This window comes from Dunckerocampus dactyliophorus, chromosome 11 (assembly GCF_027744805.1).
Source record: "Dunckerocampus dactyliophorus isolate RoL2022-P2 chromosome 11, RoL_Ddac_1.1, whole genome shotgun sequence".
Classification (NCBI taxonomy): Eukaryota; Metazoa; Chordata; class Actinopteri; order Syngnathiformes; family Syngnathidae; genus Dunckerocampus; species Dunckerocampus dactyliophorus.
Genome location: NC_072829.1, coordinates 4,606,414 through 4,630,036, shown reverse-complemented (window position 1 = coordinate 4,630,036; position 23,623 = coordinate 4,606,414). Strand labels below are relative to the sequence as shown.

At 41.7% G+C, this 23,623-nt stretch overlaps 1 protein-coding gene across 4 annotated transcripts in view; it reads right to left on the bottom strand.

The window, feature by feature from the left end:
• The window catches only part of fstl5 (follistatin-like 5), a 162,787-nt gene that overhangs the window by 5,923 nt on the left and 133,241 nt on the right, over positions 1–23,623 (bottom strand). For all 4 annotated transcript variants that reach the window (XM_054793025.1, XM_054793022.1, XM_054793023.1 and 1 more), the window contains 5 exons: positions 14,301–14,327; positions 13,969–14,087; positions 10,362–10,511; positions 6,339–6,446; positions 6,144–6,268 (listed from right to left, as the gene is read on the bottom strand). In XM_054793025.1, coding sequence (XP_054649000.1) covers positions 6,144–6,268; positions 6,339–6,446; positions 10,362–10,511; positions 13,969–14,087; positions 14,301–14,327 — 529 coding nt within the window. The remainder of the gene's footprint in view (positions 1–6,143; positions 6,269–6,338; positions 6,447–10,361; positions 10,512–13,968; positions 14,088–14,300; positions 14,328–23,623) is intronic.

Sequence of the window (23,623 nt, the reverse complement as noted above, 5' to 3'; positions counted from 1 at the left end):
CTGGACAACACAAAGTTTCAACTCCCTGTTGACTCCATGTTCTATTGCGTTGAGGTCTGGAGACTGGCTAGGCCACTCCACGACCTTGACATGCTTCTTACGGAGCCGCTCCTTAGTTGCCCGGGTGGTGTGTTTGGGATCATTGTCATACTGGAAGAACCAGCCACCTTTCATGTTCAGTGAGCTCACTGATGGAAGGAGGTTACTGCCCAAAATGTCACGATATATGGCCCCTTTCCTCCTTTCCTTAATATGGATGTAATGCTGTCCCCTTTGCAGGAAAGCAGCCCCAAAGCATAATGTTTCCACCCCCATGCCTCATCGTGGGTATGGTCTTCTTGGGATGCAACTCAGCATTCTTCCCCCTCCAAACACGGCAAGTGGAGTTTACACCAAAAAGTTCTGTTTTGGTCTCATCTGACCTCATGACATTTTCTCAATCCTACTCTGGATCATCCAGATGGTCAAGCAAGCTTTAGATGGGCCTGGACATGTACCGGCTTAAGCAGGGGTACGATCCAGTACGATGTCGTCTGTTACCAATAGTAACCTTTGTTATTGTGGGAAAACCTGCTCAATTGGTGGCTGCCAAATACTGTTGTGCCCCACTGTATGACACAAGATTTAAAATCTCTGAATCTCTGAAAGTGATTGTTTGAATAAATGAAAGCCTAATGTGGTTTAGCATTAATCGTCCGTATTCTCCAATTTTATTCGTGTTTGTTTTTGTTGTGTTGAACACATGGAGTTTCTTCACTGCCAAACTGACAGCTGCTGCTTGTCATTCCCTTCCATGGTTGATTTACTGAAACATATTTCAGCATGCTGTCAGAACAGTCAAGCATTCAAACAAGGCCTATTTGCATTTTTAGTATCAGCGTCTTTGCTCATCCTGATGTGATTTTTGAGTGGTTTGATTTGAAGAGCCTGAGGGCAAAATGCTTCCACGCTATCCGGAATCCTTGCATTAAAAAAAAAACAAAATCTAACAATGAATCAACATCTTGCTTGGAGCAATGATTGGAAATTGTTGACAAAGTGATAGGGGCTGTCTCGGCTAAAAATAACACGTAGCCCTGAGCTGTTTCAATGTATTGCCTCACTGAATGGAAGCCCGCGTAGCTGTTGCTCACTTGATGAGTTGAAGGGGCATCCTGGTAACAAAACCACTCTTGGAAGAAGGAATCTGGTCTTGTTGCCCATTTTGTCGACAAAAACACCGTTAAGAAGATAATATGATAAGTGCACGGGTAATATACAGTACGTTCACGTGAAAGAATTAGGGCAGGGTTTGTGGCGCCCCTTATGTGTTGTGGTAAATGTACTTTGGAAGACACGCTAGCGTACATGTAATAAAGATAATCCACAAAGTTCTATCATCATTTCACAAATGGTCCATGACCTTTGGCCAGTTAGTGAAGTGCTCCTGCGAGGAAGTGTTGTTTGTTTGATGGCAGCCATGTTTTTCAACCAATCTTACTCAAATTTTAAACACATGTGCTTGTCAGCCCCATAAGGGTGTGCACCAAATTTTGTGGTGATTTCATTAAACGCCCCAAAGTTACAGTGGGTTGTTTGAGCTATGTGAGATGTTTCCAGTCAATACGATTTAAGGGGTCAAACTTTTGGGGGTTACTAACAGAGCCACGATGTGGTGTATTTGCCAGAAAAATAATAGCACAGGCAACACAGTAGGGTTGCATGTTTTGACAATTTTTCACTCTTTTGTGTACAGCGGTTTAGGAGTACAAGCGTTGCAAATACAAATACTGACAATCATGGACAAGCCAACTGACAGGCGTCAAACTTTAATGACAGCGCCGCCATGTGGTGTACTTGTCTGAAACATAATAGCACAGAACGCACAGTTGGGGCGCATGTTTTGACCAGTTTCCACCAATTTCCATTTGTATGCACTGGTTCAAGAGTAGAAGAGATCCAAACCAATTCATACAGTCCACACCATACTTTACAGTACACAGTATGGACTGTATGTGTATCGATACACAATACATACAGTCCATACAATACTTTACAGTACACAGTATGGACTGTATGTGTATCGATACGCAATAAGGATACCTGCAAAAAACAATACAAACCGACACAAGGGTTCTGCTTTTACAAAAATAATGATGCTAATTTGACAATATGGTGAGTATTGTAATTGTGCTTGGCAAACATTAGCTTCAAAATATTAGAACCTCTGTATTTTTTACATCCTGAACAGTTGGCTTTGGCAGTTACAAAGATTTTTGTATTTTTTAAAAAAGGGCATCCAAACAGAAAAAAGGAATCTTTCCTCAGTCCCAGTGGATCTAATTACAGCTGCGCTAACATCCTACCCAACCTTGACTGTGACACACACACGCACACGCACACACGCACACGCACACACACACACACACACACACACACACACACACACACACACACGCCCCCTCTAAATGTTTCAACCTCCTGCTTCTTGTTGACCTCTTGGTGACATCAGTCAAGTGTGGTCGTGTTCGTCTCCACACTGTATTTTTACATTTGTTCATAGCAGTCACCCCTAATGTTATTTATGTGCTTTTATACGCATTAAAACATTGACCAAAAAGTGTCATTACCTAAAGTATGGATACAAGTATACACAGGTGGTCAATATACTGCATACAGAAAATGAATGCAAATGCGGAGTTGGTCTCCACTTAGCCTTTGGAGTGTGTGTGAAGCACCAATAGTGCAGGATGTGCTGGGAAGATGATTTTTCAATGCACACTGCAAAAAGTGAATTCTCAGCAAGATTAAATACATTGGAAATTCGGTTTTCATCATTAATTAGTTTTAAAAAGTCAAACAAAAAACAAAACATATGAAAAATAATGTTACGTTCTGGTTGGTCTGGAGCTGTAGGAAGCTTGACCCCCGGTGTGCAGAGACGAGGCGTTCGGCGTGCAAACAAAAAAGTCTTTAATTGTACAGGTGCAGGGATAAACAAAAAGCGACAGAGGAAAAGCTCTGTGACAAAAGGTGCAGATAGTCCAGATAGTCGTGGATAGTTCACGTGACAGCACTAACTAGGAGACGAGGAACGTGAGTCGTAATGGCAATGAACCAGCGCCGCACGTACGACGGCGCTGGCCTTTTAACCGCCGCAAATGACAATTGGCCGCAGCTGTCCGGCCACCAAGCGTGAAGTGGCTGTCTCCGCCACCACGCAGGAAGTACAGCTCTCCAAAATAAAGGCGCAGGACAGGAAGAACTCGCTCCTGTCCTGCGAAACCTAACAAATGAAATAATTTTTCCCACGGGAAATAATGTAAATCCAATGAATCCATTGCTGATATCCAAAATATATATAAAACACATTTTTTTAATAGTGAATAATTAGTTTTACATGCAAAAAATAATGACAAATGACAAATGGATGGAACTTATTGATGATGTGGACCTACCGTACATCCTAGTGAGATTGAATTCAATAATACTGTCATTTCCAGTGTATAAGATGCACTGGTGTTTAACCTGCACCCACTACTTTTAGAAAGAAAAACAGATTTGTTCATATATAAGCTGCAGCGGAGTATAAACTGCACATGTCCACGTCATAAAATGACATATTGTGGCGCGCACGAGTCCATGAGGACCAGGTTGCTCTTTATTTGATAGGAGCCACACATGAGCTGTGAGAAAACTCACAACGAGCTTGTCAACCCATTCAAATCGCTGGAGGTCATTAGTCAACATAACAGTCAGTCATGCAAAGAACGCTAAAGTCATCACATAGCAACTTAACACTCAAAAGGTAGCTGAAAAAGATATCAATACATACCAATAAGTACCAATACGAGTTTCAAATAAAAAAACAAATATTTTATCGGCTTCCCATCATGCATTTCGTCCCAGCAAAGCCTTTCACTGGACATGGCTGCCGGGGGGGCTGCCTCTCTCTCCCCCGGCAGCTCCGGGGGAGAGAGAGCCAAAGGAGCCTCCCTCTGGGCTCTGGGATCCCCTGGCTGCCTCTGGTGGACAGAGGCACTTGATGAATTATTGCAGTGCCCCGGCAGCCATGTCCAATGAAATGCTTTGCTGGGATGACATGCATGATGGGAAGCTGTTAAAATACTTTGTTTTTTTGTAGTTGTTTTTATTTTACACTTATATTGGTACTTGTATATTTCTTAGCTTGCTACCTTCCGAGCGTGAGGTTGCTGTGTGATGATTTTAGCGTTCTTTGTAAGATGACAACATGAGTCAGACTGTTATACTGAGTAATGACCTCAATGGGTTGACAAGCTCATGGTTAAAGCTTGTGATTGCCTCCTGCCAAAGAAAGAGCTACAGTTTCCTCACTGATTCGCAAGTGGCGCAGTATTTAAACGATTAGTCGTAGTTCTGAAGTAAAAGAGATGTCACAAGATTAGAACATCGTCATAAATTAGCTGCATCGCTGTATAAGCCGTAGGGTTCAAAGTTTAAGAAAAAAAGTTGCGGCTTATACACCGGACTTTACGGTATTTCTTGCCTTCAAATTGTTGCCACACACTTTCTTTGCCCCCATGGTAGGCTATTGAGCAGTTGCACTCAATAAAAAATGCATGCACAGTGAGTCGGTAACACATAGGGTACATAGGCACTCAATTTTCGCAGAACGATACAGTAAAGGGAAAACGGGCTTGTTATGTGCAATATTGTACAAAAAGGGAGTGTATAAAAACGGAGGGGGCCGCACAGTGGCCGAGTGGTTAGCATGTTGGTAACACAGTCAGGAGATCGGGAAGATTTGGGTTCGAATCTCCAGTGGCCTCTCTGTGTGGAGTTTGCATGTTCTCCCCTGTGTGTGGGTTTTCTCCGGGTGCTCCGGGTTCCTCCCACATTCCAAAAACATGCATGTTAGGTTAATTGGCGACTCTAAATTGTCCATAGGTATGAATGTGAGGGTTTGTTTGTGTACATGTGCCCTGCAATTGACTGGCGACCAGTCCAGGGTGTACCCCGCCTCCCCACCCGAAGTCAGCTGGGAGAGGCTCCAGCATACCCGCGACCCTAATGAGGAGAAGCAGCATAGAAAATGGATGGATGGATGGATGATTTTAGCCAAAATTTTTGACGAAAACCGAATCACACAAAAACTAGGGTGTACAAAAGTTGAGGTTTGACTGTCCCTGAAAACAAGGTACAAATTAGAAAATTACTTTTTGACTTATAATATATAGAAGAAAACAACAACAAGAAAAGTACTTATTACATGGTATTTTTGACCTTCATTTCAGGTATTTCATCTAGCGTTGAATGCAGTTTTTGTATACTGCATGGGGGTGTGTAAGGACATTTTATGCCAAACTGACTTATGGAGTCAAACTTTGGAGTTTAGTAATAGCGCCACCATGTGGTGTATTTGTCAGACAAACAATAGCACGGGCAACACGGTAGGGGTGCAGGTTTTGACAAAATTGCACCCTTTTGTGTAGCGCGATTCAGGAGTAGAAGAGTGGGTCTCCATCTTTTTCATGACTGGATGTGGTCTAGCTCATGTTTCATGTGTCAGCCTGTGAAGTGTCTTCAAGTGGACAGAGATTGCTTCTTTATTAGTTGAAAATGTAAGTTTCAGTGGGCTTGAGCCAACATTGATTCAATAATTGAACATTCTTGTCATTAAGCTAACATTAATAATGTCACAATGGCATCTGGTTTCAATGTCTGATTTGCTCATTCTCTTTTGCTGCTCCACGTTCGAAAATGTTTTTCCAACAGTACACGCACACTCGCACTCTCTCACACACACACACGCACACGCACACGCACACGCACACGCACACGCACACGCACACAACCTGCATAGCATTGGAAAATAAGGCCGAGCTAAATTAAGACTGCCTCCCTGGCTGATGGCGGTCATCAGCCTTGACTCTCCGCCATGGACGCTTGGCACCGTAATTACGCTGCCTCCCCCCGTTTGACGGACACGCGGCAGCACCTTCTCAACATCCGCGCACGGACAGCGCTCCAGGGTTCTCAGTGACTCAAACGATCTGCTTTTTCTACTTTTAAAACACTCAGTAGAAGGAGCGCAGGTCCAAATCGGTGAGTATTAAGATGGCATTTTTGGAGAATATGTGGGTTGAAGGTCATTCCATGGAGAACGATGTTGACTCACGCACCTGATGTGGTTGTCGATGAGGCTGGACGAAGGAATGAAGAAGTCGTCCACTCGGTCGATGCGCCTTCCGACCGGCTGCGTGTGGACGGTGTGATGGGAGACTCTTCCACTGGCCTGATTAATCACCTGATGGATTGGGAGAGGTGGTAGCATCCTACTAGGCATACTTCTCTACAGTTTTACCTGAAGTACAAACCTGCAGCGTAGGGAAGTTCTTCTGCCTGTCCCCCCAGCTGAGGAGCCACACCGAGTCTCGAGACTTGTCGTAGTGCAGCTTCACAGGGTACGGGTCAGTGCTGACCGTCTATAAGGCGACACACAAACCGGATGTTCACTTTAATGCACAAGGTTTGTTCGTTGTTCAGACAGTATCACACAGCCATGATTGTCTCAACAGTTTGCAACACAAGTGAGTCTCACGATAATTGCGTCTTGAATCGTGCATGCGTGCCGGCAGCGCTGGGGGAGCTGCAGTCCATTGAGGGGAAAGATGAATTCCAACATTGGGAAGCAAATCATGATCAGTGCAAGACGCTTGCATTGCTGAAGAAGCTAAAGCTGAAGGTGATGGAGTGGCCAAGTATGCTGACTCCTCCACACCTGAACCCAATAGAGCACTTGAGGGGCAACCTCAAGCAGAAGAACAAGGTGGCTAACCTCCACAAGCATGCTACACCAATGATATCATGGAGGAGTGGAAGAAGATTCCAGGATTCCAGGAGGATCAAGGCAGCAGTAGACACAATTTGGACATCTTCACTTACGGTGCACTCACTTGTGTTGTCAGCTATTTCAGACAGCAATGGCTTATTTTCAATGGATAGCAAACTACGACTCCTCTAAAGTATATTCGAGTTTGCTTTCTATAGCGTGTGACAGCAGTGCAGTCATCCAGCATCACATCCACATCCAGTGGGCTTGTTTAGACGGTGACGGCAAGTAAAAGAACGAAAAATGATTGCAATCCCAACAGACCGCATCTGACTTTTAATAAACACGTCTTGGCTGCAGAGCGCTAATGGTACTGTTTACATGCCGTATGGATGAGAGAACCCCAGAGTGTGGTGCTGTGGATTCACACTAATCTCTGAGCATGGAGCCACTGGAGGAAACAGGTGTTGCGGCTACGTTTGCGGCTGTGGACTGTTCTGGAGAGCCTCTGTCTAAACTCGACAAAGTGTCGATCACAAGCCTAGGGAAGAGACCGGCAAATGGGCAAGCGGCGTACGATGCATGGGGGACTACTCATAACATTTCTTCAAAGTTAGCAGTACTAATAATTTATGGGAGTGCGTACGTAACCACCAAACGTTGTAACACAAAACGCAGTAACAAAATTAAATGAATGAAATGAAATGGAACATGAAATGTCGTAACACAAAACGTTGTAAAACAAAATGTTGTAGCACAAAATGTAAAATTAAAGGAACACAAATTGCTGTAACATGAAATGTAACACAAAGCATTGTAAACACAAAAGGTTGTAAAGCAAAACGCTGTAGCAAAACGTACTGTAGCACAAAATGTTGTAACATGAAATGTTGTAAAATGAAACGTTGCAAAATGAAATATTGTAAAATGAAAAGTAACACGAAATGTTGCAAAACAAAACGTAACAACACTTTGCAACATGAAATGTTGTAACGCAAAGCGTTGTAAAATGAAACCTTGAAACATGAAATGTTGTCAAATGAAACTTAACAGGAAATGTTGCAAAACAAAACGTAACAACACTTTGCAACATGACATGTTGTAACTCAAAGCGTTGTAAAATGAAATGTTGCAACACGAAGTATTGTAAAGCAAAACATTGTAACACAAAATATTATAACAGAAAATGTTGTAACACAAAGCGAAACGTAACATAAAACGGACAATGAAATGTAACATAAAACACTGTGAAATGAAAGGTTGTAATGTGGAACACTGTAAAACAAAATGTGATAACAGAAAATACTGTAAAACGAAAAGTTGTAAGACAAGGGCCGCTTTTTATAGCCAGAGGAGAAGAAGAGGAGGAGAAGGTGTGGTCTAAAGTGGAGATACAGATACAGATACAGCTTTTAGTTTTAGTTTGCTCAACCACTTTGTAATGCTCATTACTGCCGGGGAAAGCGCATCTTCCGCAACAGTAAGCTTTATTTACAGAAAAACAAATGTACACATGGCAATATTCCATGCACTCTGCTGTTTCCTGCTCCATTAAATCACATTGCACTGGCCGCTAAGCAAGGACGGGAGGAACCTGCTCTGGCAAGATTTTACTGCTTCATTGATTCCCACTGCTGGTGTCATCACATCGCTACTTCAAAGTGTTAAAAGTGAAACTGAAAGTAAGAGTGCACGTGTTTTCCCGCAGCTGGAGGCAGGCAGTTCAGGTGGTTAATTAACGGCTGCTAATACAATGCGGTGAAGCCAAACCTCCAGGCGACCTGAATAATGAGCCAGTGACAGTTTCTTGGGAGCGCAGGCTGCTTAGCGGCGCCTCCCCGTGAGGCCTGTGAGCTGTAAACTGCCATCTGCAGAGGACGGGAGCCGCCCTGGATGACACGCCCAAAAAGCCAGTGACACAGACAACTGAACTCTCAGGCACTTAGTTGGGAAAACCCCCCAAAAACTGTGACTTTACAGGAGCTGTGCCAGTTTAAGCGGCTGCCAACGTCACCTACACAAATGCTCCCACGGAAAGCAAACCCCTCTTCCCCCACCACGTTAACACTGTGATGGATTCTGTGATGGGTTGCTTGGTTACCATTTCAAGGCTACTCAGCTAAGCCATCAGCGTTTATTAACTTTAAAGGTGCAAAAGTGACTTTAATGATGTTCCAACAGTATTATGTGTCACTAGAGCCTGCACCAAACGTGCATTTCCCAAAGCAGGCTTTGCTACACATCCTAAAATACATCTCTGTCAACTGTCTGTCAGTCAGGTACACATGCGGGTGCTGTAAGTTTGATCATGTTGTTTTTCTTCAGCTAATAGGCTTACGTACTATGACATTGGTGTTAAAATGTGAGCGTAATGTTAAGCCAAGGTCACACCGGCCGAACTTTGCTGTAGCGTCCCTGGAACGGTGAAAAAAATTCATCACCACTCGTAACCGCGCACCACCATTTAACAGAAGTGGAATGTGGAATGAGCCTTCCAGCACTTCATGAGTGTAGTGTTTGCAGACACATTATATTTATACTGCTACATGTTGACCAGTAGAGGGCACTGTGGGACTGCGAATGGGACCAACAGTCGTGTGAGTGTGGAGCTGTACTGTATGATGCATGCGAGCAGACCTGGCGATTAAAGTCATAAATAACTAGTAGGCTTGTTTATTCAACACCATCCACAGAACAATGAGGATGCCAGCAGCCCGCATGCGCAGAACGCCGCTCTATCAACGCTCGCGTCACCGCTAAACCAACGTTCGCTACCGTTAAACCAACACTAAAGCAACGGCGGCTTCAGCGGTGCACCGCTAGGACGACGCCCGTGTTTTCTATTTTTTTTTCCCATTTTGTGCGCGGTTACGAGCGGTGATGATTTTTTTCACCACTCCAGGGACGCGACAGCAAAGTTCGGGCAGTGTGACCGGGGCTTTAGCACAGTGGCTCACGTGTAACAATGCTAGTGTTGGTAACGTCCTTAATGTTACGTTATTGTTTGCGATATATGGCATCTATTACTTTGGACAGAGTTACAGTGTATAAGTACAACGTGGATAAAGCTAGACACACAAAACGGCATGTTCCCAGTAGGGCTTAGAAAAACACTTTTAAATTGAAATTCCTGCATCAAGGCTAGATTTTGGACTTCCAGTACAGCAGTCTGGCAGCTCCGACATTCATTTAAAATTGGTGAAAAATACGATAATACGAGGGACCTTTCAAGATGAAGACATAATGCGAAGGTGATACAGCTCATTTTTTAAACATTCTGTACTGTCACACTCCCACTGGACTATTCAGTCGTGATGGTTTCAATGCCCTGGGAGTACAATGACTGTCACACAAGTGTAGAAACAAATTAAGCACAGTGAAACCACCAAAAGAGTCTATGTTAATTTTGGTTTCCTGATCATTTGTAATTGTGTGCCAAGTCCGATGTCCTATTTTCATCAATACACACGTACCTTTGTGTATCGAGTGTGACTGCATACCTGCTGTTTTTCATTAAAAGTTGCATTTTCGTTAGATACAAAGATGAAGTGAGGATCCTGAGAGTTACCTGGACAGCTTTCTGAGACTGGATGTCCACTATGAGCACTCGATCCAAGGTCGGCTGAGCTGCGTAAATAAATTTGTCCTTCACGTTGACTGCTGAGGACCACACACACTTCTGGACCGTGTCATCTTCCAAGGCGGGACACACCTCTTCCTGCAAGAGAAAACACACAAAAGATATAGGTTGGTTATCTCCACTGTTTCACTGTCTTATCACCAGAGTTCCCGTGTCACTGTCGTGCCACGTGTCCGTACCCACACATACTGTATACCGTGTAGAGTAGTAGTATAATCCACACAACAAAGCCTGGAGGTTCTGGGCACTTTATTTACATTACTAATACCACAGTTTGTGACCCACGACCTCTCCATGAGGTCGTGTGGCAAGGCATGAGGTGGAAATTGAACGTGTGATGCAGCTGAGGGTGTGAAGGTGTTAGTACAATGCATACAATGCATACTGTACTTATACTGTGTGTGGGGGAGTAGCATAAACACAATAGAAACTATAAAGTAGCTCAGGAGGCGGCAAAGATGTTTGTTTTTGCTCCGTGAGGAATTCTCCCGACACCGACCAGTATATTTGTCCTCATGAATGAATTAAAATATTTAATCGGTGTTAAACACACCATGCCGGCACAGTCTGAGGAATATTATTTTTCCACTAGCCGCTTTCTTGCTTTCATAACTACACTGTGTGCACAACAGAATCTTGTTTTGCACCGAAATTCACTATAGTTAATAATTTTACATCAGTTTAACCCTTTCAAAATATTCAAATGTCAAAGAGCTCAGTCCAGACTGATGGGCTACTGTTCCGAAAATTCCCTTTTTTTGTAAGTCCAAATTTTTCGTAATAAAAATTAACCATTGACATCAAAATTCCAAAATTTCACACTTTTCCCGTAATTCTAAATTTTCCGTAACAAAAATTATCTTTTTAATGTTAAGAATTCATGCCAAGACATTTCTCTATCAAGTCAAACCATTCCAAAGTGAAATATTCAGCTCATTCAGAACATTCCAATGAAAATGTTCTACATTCCACAAATGTCCTATATTTCCCATAATCCCATTTTTTTGTTAACACAAATTTCCTTTGACCTTAAGAATCCTTACTGCTTCTGCATATCTCCACTGTTTAAAACCATTCCAACGTCAAAATATTCAACTCATTCAGGACATTTGGTATAACAATTTTTCACATTCTCCAAACTCCAACTTTTCCCATAATTCCACTTTTTCTATAACACGAATTCCCTTTAACCCCCTTCCACTTATCTCAACCGATTCAAACCATTCCAGCATCAAAACTTTCACGACATTTGGAATAGTAGTATTCCACATTCATAAAATTCCCACTTTTCCCAGAATTCCAAAATTTCTGTAGCACAAATTCCCTTTGGACTTGAGATTTCTTCATGCGTTTACATTTCTTGACCGATTCAAACCATTCCAACATCAAAATATTCAACTCATTCAGGACATCCGGGATAAAAATTCCCAGCATCTCTATGTGTAAGTTTGCATGTTCTCCTTGTGCGTGCGTGGATTTTCGCCGGGTACTCCGGTTTCCTCGCACATTCCATTACATTCTTGTTAGGTTATTTGGCAACTCTAAATTGTCCATAGGTATGACTGTGAGTGTGAATGTTTGTTTGTCTATATGTGCCCTGTGATTGGCTGGCGACCAGTCTAGGGTGTACCCGCCTCTCGCCCAAAGTCAGCTGGGATAGGCTCCAACATACCCCCGAGGACAAGTGGCATAGAAAATGGATGAATGGATGAACAATGTCAACACATTCAACTCATTCAGGAAACTAAGCATAACCCTTTTCCACATTCCAACAAATTTCACCTTTTGCATTCTCCTACTTTTTTCGTACGCAGGAACATGGAAGTTTTTTATTTATTTTATTTTTTTTTTGAGGAAAAAAGAAATACCTAATAGACCGTGCAGACCTTGCTATAGAATTACACAAAAAAACATTTTATTCCACACTTTATACAGTTTGGAATTGGGAAATATGCATAAAAATCCCCCATTTGATCTTCCCAGCTACCAAACTAACACTTCAAAAAAAGAGTAATCCAATTATCCATACAAGAATCTCAGCAGGGAGGAAAAACTTGTAAATAGTCTGTCTGTAGAGGGAAGCAACATAAAGAGACATCCCGGAAGGTTCTTTGTTTACAAGCGCAGGACATATATCTCAGTAAAAGACTCCCTGGTAGTTGAGCACAATAGCTTGGCTGAGTGATTACGGTAAACAAATACGTCAGTGCTGCTTTGAGACGGGAGGAAACGTCAGCGCGTCTCTGATGTCTATCACCCAAGATGCCCGCGTGTGATCACAGCAGCCACCACTGATTGATACACTCGTACTAACGCTCTCGGAGGACGGCTCCTTGTCTTGCATTCATTGTGGAGCGCTTTATGTTTGACAAGCATCCAATCAGTGCAGGCTCTCGGGGGGCGGGGAAACGAGCCCATTCAACAACACATGGAAATAGAACGCATTATCAAGGCAACACATGGAAATGGAATCTGCGTTCAGCACCTTGACAAAAATCCAACAACCCCTCATATTTGCCATTAAACATTTTGTATTGTTGCATTATGAGTAAACTGTAAATAAACGAAATGTTTATTTACTAAAGCACAACAGCTTAAGAGGACCGGGGGGCATTATTTGGAAGCAGGCAATAATTGGAGAGACACTGTTATTTCCCAAGTTTGTGAGTGGTACCATTTGAAAGCGCATGCAGAGGTAGATAAAGCTTCTGAATGCTGACCACCCATGATACTTTGAATGCAGCTCTTGGAGTCTTCATTAAAAAAACATCAGGAAGTTGCCTACACCCACAGCTGTTAATGTTAAGTATTGTGACCCGGCGCTAATTAAGAGAACCTGGCGTGTGAAAGGTGAAAACTCAGTGTGTGAATGCTGAGAAGCTATTAAAACACACACGCACACACACACACACACACACACATCTTTAGTAATTTCACATCTTCTGTGACAATTGTCCCAATGAAAACGGATGGTCAGTTGATTTGACACTTTCCATGACTGTAACATTCTACAGTGTGACATGGCTCAGGTGGGAGAGTGGTTGCTTCCCCAACCTGGTGGTTGCTGGTTCGCTCCCCAATCCTGCTGTAATCATTCAACTTAATTAATTTATGCATTTCACCATTTTTACTTTCCAGCATTTCAAATTCCGCCATTTTTAGTCTGCTGAAAACAAACAGACACATTAAATAGTGTTGTAGATGAATAGATTTCAACACATTTCTTGGATATTTCAACATTCATTCTACATTTCAGCTCAGCTTCAGCATTCACATGCAATTTCTAGTGAAATTGCTTCAGATAGTTATATACTGTATACTGTAACAGCCGCACGGTGGCCTAGTGGTTAGCATGTTGGCCACACAGTCCAGTACATATATAAACAAATAAAACCCTTTTCCCAGAGGTCAGCAGCTCTTTTGCTGTACAGTTCTAGTATAAAAAAATATCTAACAGCGTTCTTGCTTGTACAGTTCCAACATTCAAACCTGTCTTCGTGTGAATCACCTGGCAAGTGAGTCGTACGTTTCTCACCTGCAGAGCCAGCAGCTTCTCGCTGGGCTTGATATGGCGCTGGATCTCGCACGCCACCGGCTCCACGACTTTAATGCCATCCTCGTAGAAGACGTAGAACATGTTCACGATACCCAGCCCTGCAAAAACAAAATTAAAAAAGAAAAAAACAGATTATTTTACTGTGTTGAAATAGGGCGCATGATATTGCAGTTTGCAAAGTAAATAAGGCAACATTATCTGCTTCCAAAGCATCCAATCATTTAATCCCGCTCGTCACAGTTCACTAACCCCATTACAGGAATTCAATTAAGGCGCTTTAATGAATGCAGCAACGGCGCAGGAGCACGTACCTTCTTCCCGCCACAAAATGTTGGCCACTGCCGGGGAGAGAAAGAAGGAAAGAAAGGGTTGGACATAAAACGCCACAATCAATAACGTCACATTTGTGAGAGAACAGGGAGTTTTATAGGAATTGTCTCACTGCCATCGAGTGCAACAAATAAGAAAGCCCTCTGCTTGGAGAATAAAGTCCATGCTTTGGATTTTTAGATGTTATGACCTGTATTTAGAAGGCAGAAATCCTTTTCACAGCCACAATACTTGTCTTTGAAGCTTAGAATAACAGCTTGCTTTTTTTGGCAATGTAGTAGGCTTATACTGTCTTATGGACAATAATGTCCGTTGTTGACATTCGTGGATCAGCCAGGACATCTTGTTGTGTATTAATGCCAGCAAAGTTGCTGTTCAGAGGTGTATATAAAGTGGTGTGAAAAAGTGTTTGCCCCCTTCCTGATTTATTATTTTTTTGGCTTGCTGTCAACACAACTGAACACAAAATGCAGTTCTTAAATGAAACCTTTTATTATTACGAGAGAAAAAAAATCCAAACCTACACGGACGACCCTGTATGAAAAAGTGATTGCAATATTATGAAGCCATTTCTAAAGCTTTGGGACTCCAGCGAACCACAGTGAGAGCCATTATCCACAAATTGCGAAAACATGGAACAGTGGTGAAGCTTCCCTGGAGCGGCCGGCCAACCACAATGACCCCAAGAGCGCAGCGATGACTCATCCAAGAGGTCACAAAAGACCCCACAACAACATCCAAAGAACTGCAGGCCACACTTGCCTCAGTTCAGGTCAGTGTTTATGACTCCACTATAAGAAAGACAGTGGACAAAAACGGCCTGCATGGCAGAGTTCCGAGACCAAAATTACCAAGAACCAAAAGAACATTAAGGCTCGTCTCAATTTTGCCAGAAAACATCTTGATGATCCCCAAGACCTTTGGGAAAATACTCTGTGGTCTGTTGAGACAGAAGTTGAAGTCTTTGGAAGGTGTGTGTCCCATTACATCCGGCGTAAAAGAAACCCCGCATTTCAGAAAAAAAACATCATACCAACAGTAAAACATGAAGGGGGTAGTGTGATGGTTTGGGGCTGTTTTGCTGCTTCAGGACCTGGAAGACTTGCTGTGATAAATGGAATTCTGCTGTCTACCAAAAAATCCTGGAGGAGAACATGGGGCCATCTGTTGGTGACCTCAAGCTGAAACCAGCTTGGTTTCTGCAGCAGGACAATGATCCAAAACACACCAGCAAGTCCACCTCTGAATGGCTGAAGAAAAATACAATACAGACTTTGGAGTGGCCTAGTCAAAGTTATGACCTGAATCCTATTGAGATGCTGTGGCATGACCTTAAAATGGTGCTTCATGCTGGAAAACCCTCCAATGTGGCTGAATGACAACAATTCTGCAAAGATGAGAGGGCCAAAATTCCTCCACAGCGCTGTAAGAGACTCATTGCAAGTTATCACAAACGCTTGATTGCAGTTGTTGCTGCTCAGGGGGGCCCGACCAGTTATTAGGTTTAGGGGGCAATCACTTTTCACACAGGGACATGTAGCTTTAGATTTATTTTCTCCCTTAAAAAGTGCATTTGTGTTCAGTTGTGTTGTCATTGACTAATATTTACATTTGTGTGATGATCTGAAACATTTAAGTGTGAAAAACATCACACCACTGTATACTGCGACATTTAACAACTCTAGGTGGAGTCCTGTAGCAAAAAAAAGTCCATTGTTGACATTCGCGGACCAGCCAGGACACCTGGGTTTGTATTAATGCTCGCAAAATTGCTGTTTAAAGTTGTATATCCATGTTATAAGACATATTGTTAGCATTTAGCATGTACATTTATTTGCTTCTATAGTTAGTATAGCTTCACAGTATAGTTAAGTCAAGTTAATTACATTTTACAACACTAGGGAAGTCCTGTAGTAAAAAAAATTCAATTGTTGACATTTGTGGACCAGGCAAGACACTTCGCAGTATAGTTTTGTGAAGTTAATTACGCTTTACGGTTCTGTAGCAAAAAAACGTCCACTGGTGACATTCGTGGACCAGCCAGGACACCTGGTTTTGTATTAATGCTAGCAAAATTGCTGTTTAAAGTTATATAAACATGTTACAAGACAGACTGTTAGCATTTAGCATGTATATGTACTCGCTTGTACGTATATACCACTGTGCAGTTTAGACAAGTCAGTTACACTTTCCAACGTTAGGGAGAGCCCAGGGCACAAAAAATACAATTTTATACAATTAAAATATACAGGTATATATATAAATAAAATACTATATATTTAGAAATAATATAATGAATTCATGCTAAAATAAATAATAAAATGTAATAATTTAAAAACGAATATCACAAATGAAACGCCCTATGAGGTGTGACGCTGCAGACATTCATTATTCCACCCAAGGCACCCCCAAGTAGATCATCTTTTGGTCTAAGATGACTTTGATATGTGATTAGGAGGGATTAACGGCCCAGCCATCTTTGGCTCTTCTAAGCAGACATTTCTCATTAAAGGTGGCTAATGGCACTCCAAGAGGAATGGATGCCACATAAGAACCCTGAGTGCTTTTAATGGACAAAGTAAAAAAGCCACACCAGCCCGCCCTCCTGGAGAAGCTCCAAAATTGGCGAGGAGGAGATTGCAACGGCATTATATGAAGTTCGTTTCCATGCAAATATCACATCGCGTCCTCCTTAATGGCGACCTTCCCTCCTCATTGTTCATGCGTTGCTCCATCTTTCATTTTCAGCCCACAAACCAATCTGCAGGCCAATTCACGCCGATGTTAATCTCCCCACCGCCGCCGTGCTCGTTCCTCCCGCCTTTGCCCAGTCCAGGAAGGAGACAAAAGCAGACGGCACGCCACAGCACCGTCAGTATAGCCTAATCTTTCCAAAAGTGCTTTGTCGAGTGTTCCTTGTGCACTCTTGCATACCTTTTGAGCTCATTAAAAGTTGCACAAAAGGAGCAACGATTGGAAAAGGGGACGAGAAAGTGGCGGAGCCCAAAATCAAAAAGAAACGATAGCATTTATTTGAGATGTGCCAAGAATGGAAAATAGAAAAGCGTGGAGATGAGATCTGCTGCAGCTGCTGCGCGGCCACCATTTTAATGTTATTCATCACTTGGCGGAAAGACTGCGGCTGTAGTGCTCGTGCGAGGGGCCCATACATCAACTTCATCATCCATACAACACAACGCGGCGCCCGCCGCGGTAGCCGCCCGCTTCACTCTTTCTTCTCCTAATAACTGTTTGCACTGGACGCCAAAGCTCGGGGACGTCACGCTCGGCCGGCCCTGTTGGCAAGGTTACACAAGTCGCTTCTGTCCACACACAACAACACACACACACACACACACACACACACACACACACACACACACTGTGACTGACGGTGGGCCAAGCAGCCTGAGGGACTCTCCATCGCAGCCCAGGACAGAGAATCCATAAGAGGCTGGAGGTAGTTGGCTGTTGGCTAATACAAAGTGAGGCTGCAATAAAAGAAAGTACCTCTTTTTAGGGATTACCCAAACATGGAGAGGCTTCGCTGGCTTCCTGTTTGGGCCAACAAAGACAGCAGACTGGCAGTATAGTTCACCATGTACGAACATGGGTCGGGAACAGAGAGTCACAGGTTTGAGACGCACTACTGAAAAAATGACATCAACATCAGGGCGCATCCCATTGGACTTACGTGTGAAGAGTTCTTTGTTCCAGTTCTTTCAGTGGACAACAGATGTGGGGGGTGCGGCTTCTGCATCGCCTCAAAAACATTTACGTAACTTTTCCGTACAAAACCTTGTTTATCGTACACCCCGGTTTTCGCATGATTTGGTTTTCGTCTAGAATTTTGCCTTGGTTTTCGAACAAAATCACATGTAACCAATTACCTTACATTACGTCTGTTTGCCCTGTCCTGTATCGCTCCGAGTTTTTTACTTTTAAGCTATTTTTGCACAATCCTAGGCAATTACGGTAATATTATTTTTAATACTTTTAATATTTGCATTATTCTGTCGTTATTTTACACATTTTTCACACACTTGCTGCACCCAGGAGCTCCATTAGTGACAGGATGATACATCCAAAGTGTGTGAAGGAGAGGTATCACAGATCATTCCCTCCTGCAGCTGTCAGACTCCATAACAAAAACTGCTCTGATTCCGTCTAGCATGATTCCTTATTTATAAATTGAATATTTTCATAGTTTGAGCAAAGAAAACCTGTTTAACACCTTCTAAATACGTTTTTTAATATTATTAGAGCCCTCTAGACATGAAATAACACCCGTATCGTCACCTTTACACTCCTATTACCCCAAATACTATACATAATAAGAGTGAATAATCCATTTAAGGCATGATTGTGTGTTGCTATAAATGTGTTCCCAAGGGGAGCTGAGTGTCGGGTGGACAGGAAGTGATGTTGGGGTTCAGAGTTGAGTTTTACTTTGGCGTGGCTTACTGCAGCAAAAGTAACCAATGTTTTTATTAGGGATTAGTTTGCCTGCTGTGAGATCATTCAAACCTGCAATAAAAGCCTGTTGTTCCGGCAAGCAAGTCTGGTGCTTGTGTGTCTCACTGAACATTACAGTAACATTACTGACACCTAGCGACCAGTGTAGAATATTACACATCATCGTTTGAATGCATCTTCTGAATGCCTTATGTTTGTATTTTAGTTAAATCAGCCATTTCTATGCTCAAAAATGCTTAATTTAGGCAAAATATACCTCAAATTTGTCATGTTCCACAGGACAAGAGTGATCACGTCCTGTCCTGCTCTCTTATTTTGGAGTGCTGCACTTCCTGCTGGGGGGAGGCTGCAGCCGCCTTACCCCAGTGGTGTTATGCACAGCTGTTCTCGATCTCAATTAGTGGAGTTGAAAAGCCCAGCGTCGTCGCAGGTACGGCGCTGGTTCATTGCCTTTGTGTACTTCACCTGTGCTGTCACCTAGACGGTTCCTTGACCTGTTGCTACTGCCGAGTCTTCGTGTATGTGTATGCCGCTTTGTGTTGGTTTTCCTGCACCTGATTTATTCAAGTATTTTTATTTTCCACCACCACCGTCTGTCTCTGCATATCGGGGAAGTCACACACTCGACAGCTCCACAGATCTTGACAAAATTTGCTTCAATATGCTTATTTTTTTTTAGACATTTTGAACCACGAAACAGCATGATTTCTTTTTTTAAAACCGTAATAGAGTGAAGCTGCGAAATTTTAACCGCAAAGGGTTGACGGACATTTCTGTAATATGTTCATATTATATCCATATTAGGGCTGTCAATCAATGACAATATTTAATCGAGATAAATCACATGCTGTCAATAGTTAACCTGTAATTAATCGCAGATAGAAAGAAGTTTCTATCTTTAATATAATAAGTCTACCACTGAAAGATCATTTTAAAGTTTTTAATACACCTATCAACATGAGACTGGAAAATATGTTTGCGTTATGCAAAAGCTCAACACAAAATGGACCTCAATGTATAAAAACAAACACAATGTAGTCAACACGACTCCCAGGAAAACCCGCCCCTAGCGTTTTGGCAGGGAATTGCGAGTCACGCGGTTAGACCCCACCAAAGAGCTACAACAGAATGAAGAGCTCTGCTCTCATTGAAATGCAGGAAAGTGTGGTCGTGCTTCATCTGAAAAGATGCAGACTCAGTCACCTGCAACACCTGCTTGAAGGTGATGTGTCAGTTTCACTTCTCTAGTCGTGTATCCGCCCTTCACAGAACACACAGCTTGTCTTTGACCAACTGCACAATGTAGCTGGCAGCGCTTGCTTCAAAATACGAGCAACAGGCACACTTGGATTTACGCGTGTGAAAGGAAAACAGCGCTGAGAAGAATTGGTCCCTGGAGGGAAACATCCGAGACCGTTTCTGGGGAGCGTTTGAACCAACCAGCCAGGCAAGCTAAAAAATAAAATAGTGTGTGTCCAAACAAAAGCTGCGGTGAGAGACTGAAATGTGTGATTTGACTGCAGAACACCAACAATCCCGTTACTTCCTGATGATTTGTCTCAAAAGAAGTGCGACTATCGACCTTCACCACAGAACCGGGCCAATAGAAAACTGATTAAAAGCCATCTTCACATTTCCTCTTCTTTGTTGCACACAATGAGATGCAGCAGTAAAGAGCAGCAAAGATATTTTTTGCTGTGCAATGCCCAACTTTTCAGCCCACCAGTGTTCCTCTGAAGACTGCGTGTTCCTGCTGAGGTCATTTATTATCTAATAGACCTTTACTGTGAGTCATAAAGTTTGATGAGGAGGATTTAGTGGAGTCGTGAGACCACACTGAGATCCAACGCAGGAATGTTCTGATGTTTGGATGAGCGCTACGCTTCTATATTTACTCACACAGAAAAACAAAAGGATGTGGAGGCCACTTTGATTTGATCGGCTTTCTAAAACACGCTAAAACCAAGCCAATGTAGGTCAAGATAAGATAAGCAGTTAAATATAGTAGACAACATGCACAAGAGAGACCAATACGTTTTTTTAATCAAAAATTGTAATGCATTTCTCAATTATTCAAATATTATATACTGTAAATATTATATAGGCAAATACATTTTTGGGTGATTTTTTATCGTTTTTTTTTTTAGGCAAAGTCAACTATAATAGTAAAAAAAAATCATAATAAAAAATAATAATAAAATAAAAATCAAAAATCCTAATTAAAAATAGGAGACATATTTATTCTGAGATAATGTGATTTTAAAAAAAATAGTCAATTAAAGTCAATTACAATTATTTAAAACATTTTTTAATTTGCAATTTTATTTAAATTATTCTTGAAAATCAGAATGGACACAACACTTGAATCATCATCATCATCCTTGAGTGCTTGCAATGCTCTCATGCAAGCCGTCAATCTTTTTTTTTGCTTTTTTCAATATGCCTTGGGCAAACAAAAATGAGCTGGAAGATGCAAATAGCTTCCGGGCCTTGTCTTTGTGATTTCCCTGATTACACACTGTATACCAAGAACATAAGTACTTATTACTTACGAGAGAAACCGTTGTAATAATGTTCCAGTTGGACTCATCTTGTCAACTTTACTTGGAAATAACCAAATCATTAAAAATCACACTTGCTTTTAATAAATAATCAATAACATGTTACACACTAGTCCACTTCTCCTGTACTGTGTCAGAATCGAGTGCCCAAACAAAGCACCTTATGTGTTGCTGACTCACAGTCCGTGCATTTTTTATTGAACGCAACAGCAAAATAACCCGCCATGGGACCAAAGAAAGGTTGTCTGCATCAACAATAACTTCCACCGCCATGTCAAACTATTACAATGTATTTTTTTTTATATTTTTGATCACAAATGAGATTTACATTATTTCCTCTGGTTTTTGTACATTTCGGGTTTTGTTGAACCTTTTGGAAAGGATGAATAACTAAAACCGAGGTTCTAATGTATTTTTTATTTACATTCTTTTAGATTTTCATATGATATTTTATTCTCTTATCTAACAGAGATGATGTGGTAATTTTGTTGTACGTCTTGTCTAATCTTTCTTTGTGGCTAACAATCTAGAAAAAAAATGAAATGGGTTCATTTTGTTAGTTGCTGCTTTGGAATTCAGGTTAATACTGCAGCGCTTTAATTTTGCATTGAACAGGAAGTCACCATGTGGGTGCGTCAATGTTGTGTAACCAGGCAGTATTCATATTGCCGCTGTTGTTTCAAGCTGCTTAACGATATTGATGAAGTTAACAACACAATACAACACGTCGACATAAACGGACTCATTTTTCTTAGAAATGATCCTTTCGGTCGACGTGAACTTAAGTGGGCACTTTTTAGTAGACTTCGACATCGCTCCTGCTAGCACGTTAGCATGCACTGTTGTGATCTGGTGGGCTCTATCCGGGCATTGCTCAATAGAAGTGTGGAGCTGAGTCTGGAACGGACTGCTTGTATCAGAGTGCTGATATTGAAGATTTTAGATGCAGGCCGATATTATCTGATACTTTTTTGGGGGGAAATATTAGACCAATAGCTCATATCAACATAGAGATCAATATTTATTAATGTTGATACTGATTTCCATATCAACACTGGTCTATATAAATATCATCAACATTAATATCGACATTTACATCGGCTACTGGTCTGAGATTTTAGGTGCAGGCCGATGTAATCCGATACTCATGTTTTGCTGATATCAAACCAATAGACGATATAAATATCAATATTAATATCAGATCGAGGCACCCCTAGTAGACGCACATGTACGTGGTCTATATCCGGGTGCTGCGGGATAGAAGTGCTGGACAGCAGTCTGGAATGGCTTGCTTGTATCGGAGTGCTGATATTGAAGATTTTAGATGCAGGCCGATTTAATTAGACTTTTTTATAATATTGATGCCGGTTATTTGTCTGAGATCAACATTGATATTGGAGATTTTAGGTGCAGGCAAATATAGTGCGATACTCAGGATTTTTTTTGCTGATATCAGACCAATAGCCGATATAATTATCAACTATTTCTTAATCAATGAATTAATGAATATCAATATCACATCGGGACACCCTTAGTAGACGTGCGTGATCGTGGGCTCTATCTGGGCTTTTTTTTTTTTTGCTGATATCGGACTAATGTCGATAATGTCGAATTGCCGATGTCAATATCAGGACCAATATTGATCAATATCGATACTGATTTTGATATTAATATTGGTCACTATCTACATCAACAATATTGATATCACTATTGATATTGTTATCGCCAATATTAGTAACAATATCAATATCAATATTGATATAATAGATTTTAAATGCAGGCCAACATATACGATACTTGTTTTTTGCCGATATTAGACCAACAGCCCATATAAATAAGAACATAAGTATTACTTAGGAGGGAAATCGTCGTAACAATGTTTCAATAGGACTCATTTTGTCAACTTTACTTGAAAATAACAGCTCAAAAATCACACTTGCTTGTAATACATAATCAATAACACGTTACAAGCTAGCCCATTTTTCCTGTACTGTATCATTCCACGGAATCGACTGTCAAAATAGAGCATTTTATGCATTGCTGACTCACTGTCCATGCATTTTTTATTGAGTGTGACAACTAAATAACCCGCCATGGGACCAAAGCAAGGTTGTATGGGACGTCTGCATCAACAGTATAGTCAGATTGTGTTTTTTTGCTGATATCTGACCAATAGCCCAAATTAATACAAATAATAATATTGATCGATATCAATGTTGGATCGGGACACCCTTAGTAGACGTGCACATTAGCTCGATCTGAGATCA